At 40.5% G+C, this 16,333-nt stretch overlaps 1 protein-coding gene across 14 annotated transcripts in view; it reads left to right on the forward strand.

Moving 5' to 3' along the window:
* MACF1 (microtubule actin crosslinking factor 1) overlaps positions 1-16,333 on the forward strand; it is a 331,616-nt gene that overhangs the window by 88,735 nt on the left and 226,548 nt on the right. The window contains exon 1 of one of the 14 annotated variants that reach the window (XM_045035585.1): positions 14,079-14,548. The exons of the other annotated variants lie outside the window; for them this stretch is intronic. Coding sequence (XP_044891520.1) covers positions 14,440-14,548 — 109 coding nt within the window. The 5' untranslated portion in view covers positions 14,079-14,439. Of the gene's footprint in view, positions 1-14,078; positions 14,549-16,333 lie in introns of those variants that run through there. 14 annotated transcript variants of the gene reach the window in all.

The following is a 16,333-nucleotide window of genomic DNA, read 5'->3' on the forward strand; positions in this document are numbered from 1 at the left end:
TGTTGTTGTTATGGGTAACAACACAAATCCCAGGCAACTAGATATTTCACAGAACCACAGAAGTTTAGGGCTAGCAAAGAATGTAGAGATCTAGAATGTCACCTCATTTTATGAATGAATAAACAGATCCAGTGTGATTAAATGATCCTTTAGTCATATGATAAACTAGTCAGGACTGGAGATATCACCTCCTTTTCTAGTTCTCAAACTGATAAATGTAGTGATAAAATCTGATATGTGTTTAATTAAATATTCTCATTAATACAGGGTTAGCCAAAGGACACTTTTTGTTTCACTCTTTTTGAAAATTTTTATACATATCTTTTTGATCTTAGTAATTAGGTAATTTTGTCATAGGTAACATCATAGGTAATTTTTCCTCTCCTTCCTTCCCTCCCTCCCTCTCTCTCTCTCTTTCTCTTTCTCTCTCTCTCTCTCTTTTCTTTTCTTTTTGATAAGTTAGGATCTTCAATATTATAAGTTTAGCTAAAAACTGAGCTGGGTAATAGTTTCATTCCAAGGCATCAAGGACCCATGGATTATAGGTAAAAGAAAAATGTAGGCAGCTATACTGAAAGTGCCCTGATTTCAAGGAAATTTAAAAAAATTAGTGATACTATGTATCAGGAGTGATTCTTTTTCACCTTTCACCTAACAGTAGAGTAGACCCAATTTAGTTGAGTCCTAGTTAATTGAAGTTTTGCTGTTTGATAATTCATCAAAGATTATTGCTCAAAGTAAATTGTGTCAAAAATTATTTAGCTCTTGGGGCGCCTGGGTGGCGCAGTCGGTTAAGCATCCGACTTCAGCCAGGTCACGATCTCGCGGTCCGTGAGTTCGAGCCCCGCGTCGGGCTCTGGGCTGATGGCTCAGAGCCTGGAGCCTGTTTCTGATTCTGTGTCTCTCTCTCTCTCTGCCCCTCCCCTGTTCATGCTCTGTCTCTCTCTGTCCCAAAAATAAATAAACGTTGAAAAAAAAAATTAAAAAAAAATTATTTAGCTCTTGATGGTCATTTTCAGAATGTTTGAGATAAGCTTTGGAGATTTAGATGCTCCAGGAATGTCCTTTGGGAGAAAGTTGAACTACAACTATTGTTCATTTAGGATTTGTTGAATATCAGATATGCCAGTCACTAATCAAAAATCCAGATGTCATTCTTTTCCTCATTTCCTCATCACCTACTTTGGGAACTTGAGGATAGACGATGGGCAGTTCTTTAGGCTGCTCCCTTTCTTTGAGATTTGGTTTTCATTGGGGTTTTGCCTTACAGATGAGGCTGAGTGATGGTAGATGGTTTGATACCGAGTCTGGCTTGCAGTCTCCACTGAGCAAGCTGTTGCTGGACAAGCAGTCTATGGTAGATGAGCCATAACCAATCTGTAGGCTGGGTTGGGCTCTGCCTAATGCTCAATACTTTTGGTTTTATCCAAAGTAGAATCTGTTGCCCTGAGATTTTAGAGAGTAGGCATTTATTGTACTCATTGGTATTTCTGCCTTCAGCTGTTTCTGCATTGCCACCTGGCTGCCATTAGAGGGAATTCACTATAGCTCTGAGTCCCTGCAAAGGACTGAGAGGAACTATCCCTGTTTCCAGGATGGAGCATGTGTTCTCTTCCCTTAAAACTGTTACCCAGATTTCCTTTTATGACTTGTTAAGTCAGAGGCAGCTGCTAGGATGCATCGGGGAAGCATTACTCACTGGGCACACATAGTGGCCCTGACTGCTGGTGAGGAGCCTGGGCTGAGCTGAGAGTGAGTCAGCTTTGCAAATGGAAAAATGCAGGGTAGTGGGGGGTAGGGATTATGTGCCAGTGACTGCTTCTTCTGTGTCTGTTCTTTTCTCTGTAAGAACTTACCAGAAAGCTGTGAATACTGGGGATCCAGTTGGGGCAGCCAATACGCCAACCAACTTTGAGGTGATAATGTGTTCATGAAAGGAGAGAGCTGACTACACCTAGCATCCCTGCCTTTTATATTATGTGTGTGTGGGTTTTGAGGCAAGCTTGAGCTTGTGTTATGAAAGTTCTATGTGTGCGAATTTCACTAGAGTAAAAGCAGTCACAGAATCTTTGTCTTCGTTATAAAACTCAGTCTTCTGTATCTGTCTTTGTCCAGTAGGGGTCACTGGGGGTTTAAGCTCTAAATGAGAGAAACTCACTAATCTTATGGTAGATCAATCATATTCCTCGTCTTTATTGTGACATCTTTGTATATTGAGCACTTTTTTTAATAAACATTAGAACAGAAATAAAAAATGTGAACTTGTATTAAGAAATTTGTAAATCTACTGAATATATGAAGAACAGATTATTCCAAATGCTAGGTGAGACAAGAAGCCAAAGCTGAGATGGAATTGGTTTTATAAATAAGATTGGAAGAGATTTTTTTTTAAAAAGTGAAAGGAGACAAGGAAAGAAAACTGTTTATTAAGCATCTGATGTATACTTACCTACTACAACTCCTAGAAATAGTTTTTTTATTTTTTTATTTTTAATGTTTACTTACTTTTGAGAGAGAGGGAGAAGCAGAGTGGGAGTGGGGGAAGGGCAGAGAGAGAGGGAAGAATCGGAAGCAGGCTCCAGGCTCTGAGCTGACAGCACAGAGCCCCACATGGGGGGCTTGAACCCATGGACTGAGATCATGACCTGAGCTGAAGTTGGACGCTTAACCAACTGAGCCACCCAGGCGCCCCCCGAGAAATAGGTATTTTTATACACATTGTACATTTTAGGAAATATTCAGAAATATTAACTGGGGCCCCTAGGGTCCCATAATTAGTGTTTTGTGATACTACTAGAGGAGATCCTGTTAGGCACGTTTATTTGAGTTTGGTCCTTGGACCCTAGTGAGGGTTCATGAGAGCAGGTTTTATTAGAAGATAAGCAGGGCCTGGTGGTAGAAAGACCAAATGATTCTCATGTTGTGGATTAGGATTCAGAGCAGGCTCCAGGGGTCCATAGGTGTAAAGAAGCTGACAAATCGGTCTTTGTGTTCAGGTGACAAGTTTTTTCTCTATGTCATTTAGGCTACTGCCAGGATCTAGAAAACCATCTCACAGAGATCTAAAATTAGCCGTTTGTTTGTGTGCATAGCTTGGTTTCCATGGATAAATAGTTTAAGTTGGTCTCTCTTACCTACCTCTTATCTTGGCCCGGACTCTTCTTCTGAGCCTTGAGTATAGCTACCTACTAGCATTCTCAAGGCTGACTGGTTACCTTATTGTTGAGTTCCTGACCCTTTGTCAGCTGCATACCCGTTCTGCCCTCTTGTGTTCCAAGGTGTCTCAGAGAAACTAAAATGGATCACATGTTTCTTAGCCAGACCACACTGCAAGATGTTTGCCATTGAAACTGTTTTTATTTGGAAAAGCATTTAAAAAATGTGTTTAGGCTGGATAGGAGTCAGGTGCTACTCTCCATCATGAATTCACTTGTAATGAGAGATGTTTCTGGACAAAAATAACAATCCTTAGCGAAAGTCGAGAGCAGTCTCCATAGACAGGGCTTCTTTTCCTTGAATCTTCTCCATTTATTGAAGATACTGGCTACCAGAATTTCCAGGAAAAAAATCTAATCGCTCTAGATTTCATTATTACTTTGTTGGGGGAAATGGTCTGAATCCCAAAGAGAGGGAAATTATTTAAAATAATAATATGGATATTAAGATGGACTAAATATTCTTGTCCTTTCTCGTTTTGAAGCAGTGCCATTGAAATCTAATTTGATTTATTTATTGAGTTGGTGGCTTAGAACGGCTTAAATACCACATGTTTTACCTTGACTTATCTCCTCACATTGCCCGTGGAAGGTGGCTCGTTACCCTGCTGGGGCATAAATGCTCTAATAGAGTAACAATAATAACAATGGCTAACATGAATGAGTTCATGTTTAATGTTTTTTTTTTAAACAGTTAATAGTGAATGCTTATTGTGTGCCAGATAGTCCATGTGTTTTGTCACTTAATCCCCATTGTAACACCACAAAGAGGTGATTTTATTATCCCTATTTTACAAATGAAGAAACTGAAGATAAAAGAGATTAATTAATTGGTTCATAGACACACAGCCAGAAACTGTAAAGTCAGCATTTGAATCTGGGTTTGGTTAACAGACTGTTAAGTTTAGAGCCCTGTGCAGAGAGAGAGGCATTTTGGTTTTAAGAATGAGTATCCAGGGTGCCTGGGTGACTCAGTTGGTTAAGTGTCTGACTGGCTTAGGTCATTGTCTCATGGTTCTTGAGTTCTAGCCCTGCATCAGGCTGTCTGCTGTCAGCGCGAGCCCACTTCCGATCCTCTGTCCTGCCCCCCCTCTCTGCCACTCACCAGATCTCTCTCTCTCAAAAAATAAAAAATAAAAATAAACATTAAAAAAAAAGGGGGGGGGTCGCCTGGGTGGCTCAGTCGGTTGGGCGGCTGACTTTGGCTCAGGTCATGATCTTGTGGTCCGTGAGTTCAAGCCCCGCGTCGGGCTCTGGGCTGATGGCTCAGAGCCTGGAGCCTGTTTGCGATTCTGTGTCTCCCTCTCTCTCTGCCCCTCCCCCGTTCATGCTCTGTCTCTCTCTGTCTCAAAAATAAATAAACGTTAAAAAAAAAATTAAATAATAAAAAATAAAAAATAAAAAAAAGGGGGTGCCTCTGTGACTCAGTTGGTTAAATGTCCAGCTTTGGCTCAGGTCATGATCTCATGGTTTATGAGTTCAAGCCCCACATTGGGCTCTCTGCTTTCTGCACAGAGCCCACTTTGGATCCTCTGTCCCCTTCCTCTGCCCCTCACCTGCTTGTGCGTGCTCTCTCTCTCTCTCTCTCTCTCTCTCTCTCTCTCTTTCTCAAAAATAAATTTAAAAACATTAAAAAAAAAAAAAAAAGAATGAGTTTCCTAGGGACACCTGGCTGGCTCAGTTAGTAGTAGAGCATGTGGACTCTTGATCTTGGAGTTGTAAGCTCCAGCCCCATGTTGGATGTAGAGATTACTTAAAAGTAAAATCTTTTTTTTTTTAATTTATTTATTTATTTTGAGAGAGAGAGATAGCGTGAGTGGCAGAGGGGCAGAGAGAGAGAGGGAGAGAGAGAATCCCAAACAGGCTCTATGCTCAGCATGGAGCCCGACATAGGACTCGATCTCAAGATAGTGAGATCAAGATCTGAGCTGATACCAACAGTTGAGCCACCCAAGTACCCCCAAAATAAATTCTTTAAAAATAGTGGTCCACTGTCTTTATGTCCTCCATTAAAAATAAAGAATGAGTTTTCTAGGTGCTACCCCAGAATATCACCCATTTTACTTTTCACCTTTACTCTTTACCTTTACTTTCATTTTTCTTTCTTTTTTTCAAGGGTAAGGGCCTAACTAAATTGCTGAGTTGGACAAGAAGGCCACCCAGAGTTTGGATGTTGGGGCAGAATCCATGTCTGGAGAGATTTCTAGAAGTGGAATTTTTGAATCAGTAAAGTGACTTCTTGCCAGCTTTAAGAAAAAGGAAAACCTGTATTTGTGTTCTTGGAGTCACTTTTTTCCTTAAACCCCCAGGTAGATTTGGAATTCTGTTAAAAGTGGTTCAGTTCCTCTGTTAGTGTATATATCTGCTGGGTCTGTCTGTCTAAAGAAGTATATTGAGTTTTTCCTGCCATAAGATGAATAGTTTTCCAGGCATTTGCTCTCTGGTGTATGTTTTTGCAGTCAAAATAGATTCATTCCCAAGAAATGCTTATATTTTGTGAATCTCCATGGTTTACTGGACCCTGTTTAACTCATTCCAGTATGTTTTGCCTTTATACTCCTGGCTCTCACAGTGTTCTTTGGACCCATTACACAAATAGTTGTTAAGTTAAGAGATTTCATATAGAGAAGCAGAATTCATCTAGCTTCGAAAACTTTAGTGAGAGAGCAAAAATAAGCACAAAACTATATTATAAAATAGAAAGTGCTAAATGTCATGAGAGAGAAACAAAATATAATATAATCTCAAGAGAAGGAGATGTTTACTTCTGACTGGGATGGAGGGAGTCACCAGGGAAAAATCTGTGGCAATATTGGCTTTAAGCTGGCCCATATGAATGGGATTTTGATTAGTGGAGATGAGAAGGAAATACATTACAGGTTAAATGAGGAAAACACTGTAAAGCCAGAGAGAGTTTTTTGAATTTAATTTGCTGACAGTGGGAAACTGAAAGTTTTAGAATGAAATTACAAATGAACATTTATTGAGCATTTAAGATATACTGGTCATTATGCATGCTTCTGGGATATTAATCTCACAGTGAATATGGACAGGATTGGCAGACTGGGATTAGGCAAATTAGGCAAATTAGTTTACTAAAGTAAACTTTAGTTTACTAAAGTTTTATACAGTCTGAACAGTATTCAGAGATCTTTGTGGTCAGATGTGGCTTGTATGCTGCTCCTCCAAATAATGATAATAGTAGCCAATAATTATTGAGCACATACTGTGTGCCAGCCATGATCTAAGCACCTTAAACACATTAACTCGCTCTATGAGACAGGTACTGTTAGTGTCATCATTTTACAGATGGGGAAATTGGGGCTGTATGCGGTGAATTAAATAATTTGCCCAAAGGTGCTAATGTGACATATATTGTAAAGTCTGGATTTGAATGTAGGCAGTCTGGCTTCAGACTGAGCTTGTAATTACCACGCTACTATAATGGCATCTAGGGTACTGAGCAAAAAATTTGGGAAAATTTCCTACCATTATTGTATTCACTGATACTTGGGTATGTAGAATATTCTTTGTAGGCATTCTGGGCCTTTGCGTATTTATTGTTTTCATAATCCTACATTGCTAAACATTAGAGACAGGAGTCACAATGTCTCCTAATTAGCTACTGTGAAGCACACGTCCTCTGCCTATCCGTAGTTAGATGCCTACTGGACTCATGGCAGGCGACAGATGACCAGAGCTCGGGGCCAGGCTTTGATGTCTGGATCCTGTCGTTCCCAGAAGCCCAAGGTTTCCATTGACAACAGCCACATACTAATCTCTACCACAGTTTTAATCTCAGGTATATCTGTTGCTTTAAAAAAAAAGTATCCTCTTTGTAAGCATTATTTTTCCAGATTTCAGTCTTTTATTTTTTTTTAATTTTTATAAAGTTTATTTATTAACTTTTGAGAGAGCGAGAGAGAGAGAGAGAGAGCATGTACACATGAGCAGGAGCAGGAGAGGGGTAGAGAAAGGAGAGAGGGAATCCCAAGCAGACTCCGTGCTATCAGCACAGAGCCTGATGTGGAACTCAAACCCACAAACTGTGAGATCATGACCTAAGCTGAAATCAAGAGTCAGATGCTTAACTGACTGAGTTACCCAGTAATCCCCAGATTTCAGTCTATTAAATGGATCTTGAGGCGCTTGGGTGGTTCAGTAGGTTGAGTGTCCAACTCTTGGTTTCAACTCAGGTCATGATCTCACAGTTTGTGGGTTCAAGCCCTGCATTGGGTTCTGCGCTGACAGTGAGGGGCCTGCTTGAGGTTCTCTCTCTCCCCTCTTTTTCTGGCCTACCCCACTCACGTGCTCTCTTTCAAAATAAATAAATTATAAATGAATGAATGAATGAATGACTAAATGGATCCTAAGTTATTAGTCTGTATCTGCTCAAGTTCAGAGGCTGTGGATGTCAGTTATTTTGAGACCACGTATAACTCCATGGCAGCTTGAATAACAGTCACAGCGCCCCTTCTCACAGACCTGCTGTCACCTCAGTCGCAGACATGAAAGTGATTCTGGGGTGTTGTCTTGTTTTGAGATTTCTTGTGGGTAATGGCTGTGGGTGACCACCATAAATTCTTGGGAGTGAAATAATCTTAAAGCGAGGCAGGTCTCAAATCTTAATGAAGGTTAGAGTCTTGCTTTTACAGGGCTTCTTTGGTGGTTTGGGGCCCTGCCCATTGGCTGTAGGGAAGGGATATCCTGGGGGGTGCTAAATATGACTTTAAAAGGCCCATTCTTTGTATAATAAATGATCTCTAAAAAAAAACCCCAGTCACTCCCTCCTGCCAGCTTCTAACCACTTCCTATAAATGACAGCACACAGATCCATCTTAGTTTTGCTAAGTGAAAAATTTATTTTATTTTCACAGAGGCAGTTCCCCTTCTCTTCTTTACTCCTTCAGACAAACGTGCATATATAGAAAGCCTGGAAACAAAACTTGTTACCTGTCATATGTAGAAAAATGGTTGTATCCAAGGTATAGCATGCCATCTTATGAAGAGTAAATTACCTTGGATACCTTCCATTGTCTTCTCTAATAATAATAGTAAGTTCAGAATATATCTTGATACTTGAATGCTGTGGATTTTTTTTTCTTCAAATTTCCTAGGTGTTTTTGAATGGCACAAGCATGTGATCTATGATTTTCTAATTTAAGATAGTTTTGCAGTGAGGCAGAGAAATGGTTTTAACTTCGGGAAATAAAAATATGGTGAAGATATTTATAAGATTGCCAAAAGACAGTTGTATGAGGTGATACAGGCAGCACTAACAGTGTGATGTTCTGTGTTGAAGTTGAGATGCTTTCCTTAGAGCCAGGTCAGGCTATGTACAGTATGTGTAAAGAGGAAGTATTCCAGACATATAAATATCTAAATTGTTTAACTTCAAGTTAGTATAGTTAGTTTGCCAGAACATTTTAGTAAAGGGAGACAGTGTGATAAAATACACTGGTTTGAAATCAGACAGATAAAAGTTCAGATGTCAGTTCACTCTCTTACTTTGTAACTTTGGGCAAAATAATTTGAATTTTCTGAGCCTCAAGTTCTTTTTTATTTTTATCAAAAAATTTATTTAAAAAATTTGAGTACATGTGACATACAATGTTAGGAACCCCCTAACATTTATAAAATTATTTATAAATTTAATTTATAAAATTTGTAAATATACAAAATTTATAAGATTTATTAAATTATTTATAAGATGTCCTCATTTGTGGTATTAACAATATATAATAATAAAATATTAATTAATACTGATAATATTATCAAGATTAAATGAAGTAACAGATGTGAAGATACTCTCTAGTAGCCACTTAATAAATGTTAGTATATTGCAGTATTAGTATAGTATATTATAATAAATGCCCTTTCATCTTCTTTGGCCATCACAGCTCCAGGGCTTGTCTATAGTAAGGGGTACATCATCATCATCTTTGTGTCCACTGTGTCTAGCATGATGCTCCGTGTTTTTATATTGAATGAATGCAGACACCTGGGTGGCTCAGTCGGTTGAGCAGCCGACTCTTGATTTTGGCTCAGGTCATGATCCCAGGGTCGTGGGATTGAGCCCCACGTTGGACTCCATGCCGAGCATGGAACCTGCTTGAGATTCTCACTCCTTCCCTCTGCCCATCTCCTCCACTTGCGCACATGCTCTCTCTAAAATAATAAAATAAAGTAAAACAGATTGAGTGAATGGATGGATGGATGAAATGCTCTGTTTCACATGAGAGCCCTGCTCCAGAAGAGGCTCTGGCTTAGTTTCCACTGGATTGCGCTATTGGTTTTCCTTCCGTAGCCTTTATTCCTTTCAGCAAACACTAGTACATTTCACATGCCAAGAAAAATTCTCAAAAAAAAAAAAAGAAAAAGAAAAAGAAAAATTCTCTTGATCCTAGGTCCCTCTCTCTGCTCTTCTTTACAGTAACATTCCTTGAGTTGTTTTTACTTTGTTGTCACTAATTCTTCTCCCATTCTTTTTTTATATTTAACTTAAAAAATCAGTCTTAATTGAGGTATAATTGACACATTATGTTAGTTGTAGGTGCACAACATAATACTTTGATATTTGCGAGGTGCCTGGGTGGCTCAGTCAGTTAAGTGTCTGACTTTCAGCTCAGGTCATGGTCTCACGGTTTGTGGGTTTGAGCCCCGCATCGGGCTCTGTGCTGCCAGCTCAGAGCCTGGAGCCTGCCTCAGATTCTGTGTCTCCCTCTCTCTCTCTGCCCCTCCCTGCTTGCACTCTGTCTCTCTCTCAAAAATAAATAAACATTAAAAAAATTTTTTTTGAATAATTTGATATTTGCATATATTGCAAAATGATCACCACAGTAAGTCTGGTTAACATCTGTCACCCTTGGGAATGCAAGCTGGTGCAGCCACTCTGGAAAACAGTATGGGGGTTCCTCAAAAAACTAAAAATAGAACTACCACACGAGCCAGCAATTGCACGACTAGGCATTTATCCACGGGATACAGGTGTGCTGTTTCGAAGGCACACATGCACCCCCATGTTTATAGCAGCACTAACAACAATAGCCAAAGTATGGAAAGAGCCCAAATGTCCATCGATGGATGAATGGATAAAGAAAATGCGGTGTGTGTATATGGTGTGTGTGTACACACACACACACACACACACACACACACATACATACATACATACAATGGAGTATTACTTGGCAATCGAAAAGAATGAAATCTTGCTGTTTGCAACTACACGGATGGAACTGGAGGGTATTAGGCTAAGTGAAATTAGTCAGAAAAAGACAAAAATCATATGACTTCACTCATATGAGGACATTAAGAGACAAAACAGATGAACATAAGGGAAGGGAAACAAAAATAATATAAAAACAGGGAGGGGGACAAAACAGAAGAGACTCATAAATATAGAGAACAAACTGAGGGTTACTGGAGGGGTTGTGGGAGGGGGGATGGGCTAAATGGGTAAGAGGCACTAAGGAATCTACTCCTGAAATCATTGTTGCACTATATGCTAACTAATTTGGATGTAAATTTTAAAAAATAAAAAAAATTAAAAATAAAAAAGGATCTTGACAAATCAGTACAAAAAAAAAATCTGTCACCTTATAGAGTTACCAAAAGATTTTTTTTTCTTGTGATGAGTACTTAAAAAAAAATTTTTTTTAAAGCTTATTTATGTATTTTGAGAGAGAGAAAGAGCAGGGGAGGGGCACAAAGAGAGGGAGAGAGAGAGAATCCCAAGCAGCCTCCACACTGTCAGCGCAGAGCCTGATGGGGGTCTCAGACTCACAAACTGTGAGATCATGACCTGAGCTGAAACCAAGAGACAGGTGCATGACCAACTGAGCCACCTAGGAGCCCCTCTTGTGATGAGCACTTTTAAGATCTACTCTCTTAGCAACTTTCACATAGGCAATCCATTTTTAGATTTTTAACTATAGTCACCATGCTCTTCATCATATCCCTAAAAATCCCATTCTTTCCTGAATCATTCCAGTCAAGCCATTTCTGGCATCAAAACTGCCCTTGTTAAAGTCATCAGCAACCTCCACATTGCTAAATTCAGTGGTCCATTCTCAATCCTCATCATGACACATTAATAGCTTTGACATGGTTAATTACTGCTTTTTTTTTTTAAAGATTTTATTTTTATGTAATTTCTACACCCTACATGGGGCTCGAACCCAGAACATCAAGATCACATGCTCCATTGACCGAGCCAGCCAGGTACCCCTAATTACTACTTCTTGAAACATTTCTCCTGGCTTCTGGGGCAGCATGCTCTTTGGTTCTCCTAACCCCCTGGCCTCTCTTATATGGTTCTTACTCTTCCCCATCTGATGTAGTGTTTCCAGCACTTAGTCCATTAAGTTGGTCTCTTCTCTGTTCACTCCCCAAGTGATCTCACTCCATTTCCAGGCTTCAAAACTCATTCTGGGTCTTTCCCAAAATTCTAGATTCATATAGTCAACTGCATATTCAAAATTCCACTGGTATGTCTACTGGGCATTTTAAATCTAATGTGTCCAAATGGGAATTCCTGCCTACCCGCACCGCCCCCCCCCCAACCAAACAGCTACAATCACCAACAAACCCCAAACCCTCTGCTTCTCTGACAGTCTTTCCCAACTCAGGAAGTAGCAGTTCCGTTCTTTCAGTTTCTAAGGCCAGAACTCCTGGAGCCATGACTCTATTCTTTCTGTCCTCCCCCTACATCCATTCTATCAGCAAATCCTGATGACTCTTTCTTTATAACTTATCCAGAATGTGACCACATCTCACCAGTTCTAACACCACACTCTGGTCCCAGCTGTTGTTTCTCAGCTACCAGTTTTCACTTGGATTATTGTAATGGTGTTTTTTTTTTTTTATTATTATTTAAAAAAATTTTTTTTTTTTTAACATTTATTTATTTTTGAGACAGAGAGAGACAGAGCATGAATGGGGGAGGGGCAGAGAGAGAGGGAGACACAGAATCGGAAGCAGGCTCCAGGCTCTGAGCCATCAGCCCAGAGCCTGACGCGGGGCTCAAACTCACAGACTGCGAGATCGTGACCTGGCTGAAGTCGGACGCTTAACCGACTGCGCCACCCAGGCGCCCCTGTAATGGTGTTTTAACTAGTTTCCTTGCTCCTGTTCTTGCTTTCCAGTATCTGTTCTCAATAGAATAGCAAGAAGGATTCTTTTAAAACCCTAAGTTAAGTCATGTCACTGTTTCACACAAAACTTTCCAAAAGTTTCCTACTTCACTTAGAATAAAAGCCAAAGTCTTTACAAATGGCCTACACGGCCATAGGTGACCTGATAATCTCTCTTGCTTCATCTCCTGACACTCTCCCCTTCTCTCTTTGAGCTCCAACCATTATAGTTTTCTCCATGTTCCCTGAACACACCAAACCTACTTTTGCCTCAGGGACTTTGCACTTGCTTTAAAAAAATTTTTTGGCTCCTCTTTTCTCTGGATAGCCATATGACTTGTTTGCTCATATTCTTTTTTAAATTTATTTAAGTTTATTTATTTTGAGAGAGAGAGAGACAGAGGATGAGCAGAGAAGGGGCAGAGGGAGAGAGGGAAAGAGAGAATCCCAAGCAGGCTCCTCACTGACCAGAGCCAAAATCAAGAGTTGGAGGTTTAACTGACTCAGCCACCCAGGAGCTCCTGCTCATAGTCTTTAGGTCTCTGCTTAATGCTCTTATTAGAGAAGCCCTCGCTGAACATAAAACTGTAAACTTGATTCTATTGGCACTCCCTCTCCTCTTCATCTCTTTTAGTATTTGTGTGACAAACATCTCCGTTGTATTTGTGTGACAAACTACTTGATTGTTTGTTTTTACTTTTTGTCTTCCCCAACCTGATTGCTGTCCCTATAGTTTTGCTGTTCTAGAATGTCATATGGGTGGAACTCTACGGTATGTAGCTTTTTGCGTTTAGTTTCTTTCACGTAGTATAATGCTTCTGAGATTCATCTGTGCTGTTGTAGTTTGCTCCTTTTTCATTGCCGTGTTGCACTCCATTGTATGGATTTGTTTATTAGTCCACCAGTTGATGGACTTTGGGCTGGTTCCAGATTTTCATTACTTTGAATAAAGCTGCTATTAATGTTCACATACAGGTCTCTGTGTGAACACATGTTTTTACTTTTCCTGGGTAAATCCTAGGCGTGATGTTGCTTGGTCATTTGGTATGTGTACGTTCAACTTTATAAGAAACTGTCCAACCAGAGCTGTTGTGCCCATGTACACCCCCACCAGCAGTGTGTGAGAATTCTAGTTGCTTCACATCCTTGCCAAGACTTGATATGATCAGTCTTTTTAATTTGAGTCATTCTAGTAGATATGTAGTGGTAAAGTGTTTTCAGTTGCTGCTGTAGCCTCCGTATCAAGTTTTCATTTGTAAGCAGGCCTTAGCTTTGTGGAAGGCATTGTTTCCTGCTGTCATTGAGTATCCTCGTATCCCCTCAGGCAGCTAGTGGAAATCAGGTGGGTTTTCCAACTCTGAAAGCACACTGGTTTTTTGTTCTCCTTGTTCATCTTCATCAGGCCTTGATGTCAGATCTAGCTCATGGAGCTTGTTCTGTATGTGATCCTCTCTGTCATGATGTTCAGGTCCCTCGCCTCTCCCTCCCAGGCCATGGGTGTGGAAGGGTTGCCTTCTGACTGGCCAGGGTACTCATGGACACTTACAATACATCCTTGTGTACTTGGCCCCCTCCCCGCAAGTGGTTCCCTAGTAATTCTGTGACTTTTTTCTTTTGGCTTCATCCTGAAGTCTGGTGTTCCAGCCTGGCCGGGAATGGAAAGTTAAGAGTGTGACGTCCTCTGACACCCTCCCTTCTTGTAGAGGGGTCTGAGGTTTGTTTATTTAAGCTGAACAGAGGATGCCAAAGATAGAATTTGAGTCAGCTCAGCACTGGCTTAGGCTCTCCTTTTCACTCTCCTGGTTCCTCCTTCGCTTTCCCCTCCCCCTCTAGCCAGTTGTTTCCTGGGCTTTGTCTGAGATACACTGTACAGTTTTAGCCCCATCTCGTAGTACTGCCTGCTGAAAAACAGTCAGAGGCGACATGGAGGAGAAGCCGCCAGGAAGTTTCTGACAACAATGAGCTGCGGGCCTCTGCCTCTGCGCTGATAGTACGGGACAGCAGTAACCTCAGGAGAAAGGCATTCGGAGGCCTGCGCTGAGCTGTGGGCTTGTGGCTAACTCTGGAAAGGAGGAAGGTCGAGCGTGGAAATGCCTCTCTTAGATTCGTCCTATTTGCCATCAACCATCTTTATTTTGACTCATGTTCTGGGAATTGCCGGTGTTCTGTACTGGAAGAGATGTGCCAGGGGCAGAGCAGGTAACTTTTGTACTGAAGTATTCTTTAAATCAATCGCTGTGGGGCTTTTGAGGGTGGGGTCAATGACGGAGGGCTTCCCAGTGGCTTTCCTTAAAGGGCCAGTACGTCTTCTCAGCCCGGATGCTATCAGACCTAGGACCTAGTATGTGTATAGATGTACTGAGGAAACAGGGCTGCCCTGGACCTGGACTCTTCCCTGTTCTGTGAGGCTGTCTGCTAGAGGGTGCTGGTTTGATGAAGTGATGTCTGGGCTCCAAGCTGAGGGAAATGGCAATGGTGCTGACTTGGGTCCTTAGAGAATCAAGCTCTTCCTTTCCTTCCTTTCTTAATCTCGAAGTGGCTTTTAGATCTTTGTTTTTAACCAAAACCATACAGTAATTCTATCACCCTCCTCTGGGTCCTCTAGGTCTGATCTGAGAAAACTTGTGGAATTAGAGAAGTTTCTGGATTTGGTGTGTTTTTGGATGAGAAAAGGCAGTGGAGGAAAGGCCAGTGAGAGGAAGGGGTGAATGGTGTCCCTGCCTAGGTGCTGCCTCTGTTCTCTTTGATATGATTAAAACTGTTCCTTTCCCCTCAGGCAGCTGTGTAGTTTACTTGCTTATCTAAGCCATCCTGTTCAATGCAAAGTAGTTAACTGTTCTTTTCCCCAGGGAGTCAGATCCTGATACTTAAAAAAAAAAAAAAAAAAAAAAGCAGACCCCTCTTTCTTCTAGTACTTGCTATTAGTTAAATTATATTCCTTTGGCTTCTGAAAGCCCAGTGCTGGAACAGCCTCACGTTTGCTATTTCTAAGTCTCCATGGTTGAGGATTAATAAAAGTCTAACTTTCCCTGGAGTCCACCCTTGGATTTCAGTGCTTTTACTACTGTCATTGTGATCCACCTGCTACCTTCAAGCCAATGTATTGAGAACTTGTTACTTGGTATCTTACAAGTTAAGGTAGAGATTTAATGACTTATTACTTCGCTTGCTATTAAAAGTTCATGAATGCTTGACAGAATTAGAATTAGATTCAGTCATTCCCCAGTGTCCTTTCCAGTAAGTCCCAGAAATGCTTTTGACTAAATATTCAGATCCCAGCATGTGTCTATATCAGCAAAAACAGACATTCAGAAATATGTTTGCTTGTGTGGTGGTGTGTTTAAAGAGGTAGCCCAATGTAGCTTTCCTGGAATATAAGCCTGTATTGGAGTTTAGAAAGAAAGGAAAAGGCAGGCATGAATTATTTGCCCTATGTACTATTTCAGATGCAGTGAGAAAGTAATTATCATCCAGGCTGAGGCTGCTACTTCCCTTTCCCCATGCACTATGGTAATGACATTTCTAAACCACTAATTGATTGATATTTTTAAAGTTTACCTTCAGTATAAGATTTTCTCTGATACTTACTAGGCAGACCCCTGTCTTTTAAGTGCTTTCTTTTTTATGTTTTAGTAATGTGAATTTCATAAATAGCCATAAAATGCATTGAAATAAAAAAGAAAAATACATTGTAAAAGCTTTTTATTTCTATGAGACAACTTTGGTTCTAGTACCTCATAGTTAATTGGGAATGTGCTGTGTTCAGTTTGTCTGTAAAATTGGAGCAGGGGTTTTCCAATTGGTGACTATGGATACCAAAACTTATGCAGAAATGCTTAAGAGAATCTGTACCCATTTTATTTTAATTTCAATTTTGAGATGTATTTTATCTATTTAAAATATATGTAAATAGATACATTTATCTCGGGGTGCCTGGGTGGCACAGTCAGCTAAGCGTCTGACTTTGGCTCAGGTCATGACCTG

This window comes from Felis catus, chromosome C1, assembly GCF_018350175.1.
Source record: "Felis catus isolate Fca126 chromosome C1, F.catus_Fca126_mat1.0, whole genome shotgun sequence".
Lineage (NCBI taxonomy): Eukaryota > Metazoa > Chordata > Mammalia > Carnivora > Felidae > Felis > Felis catus.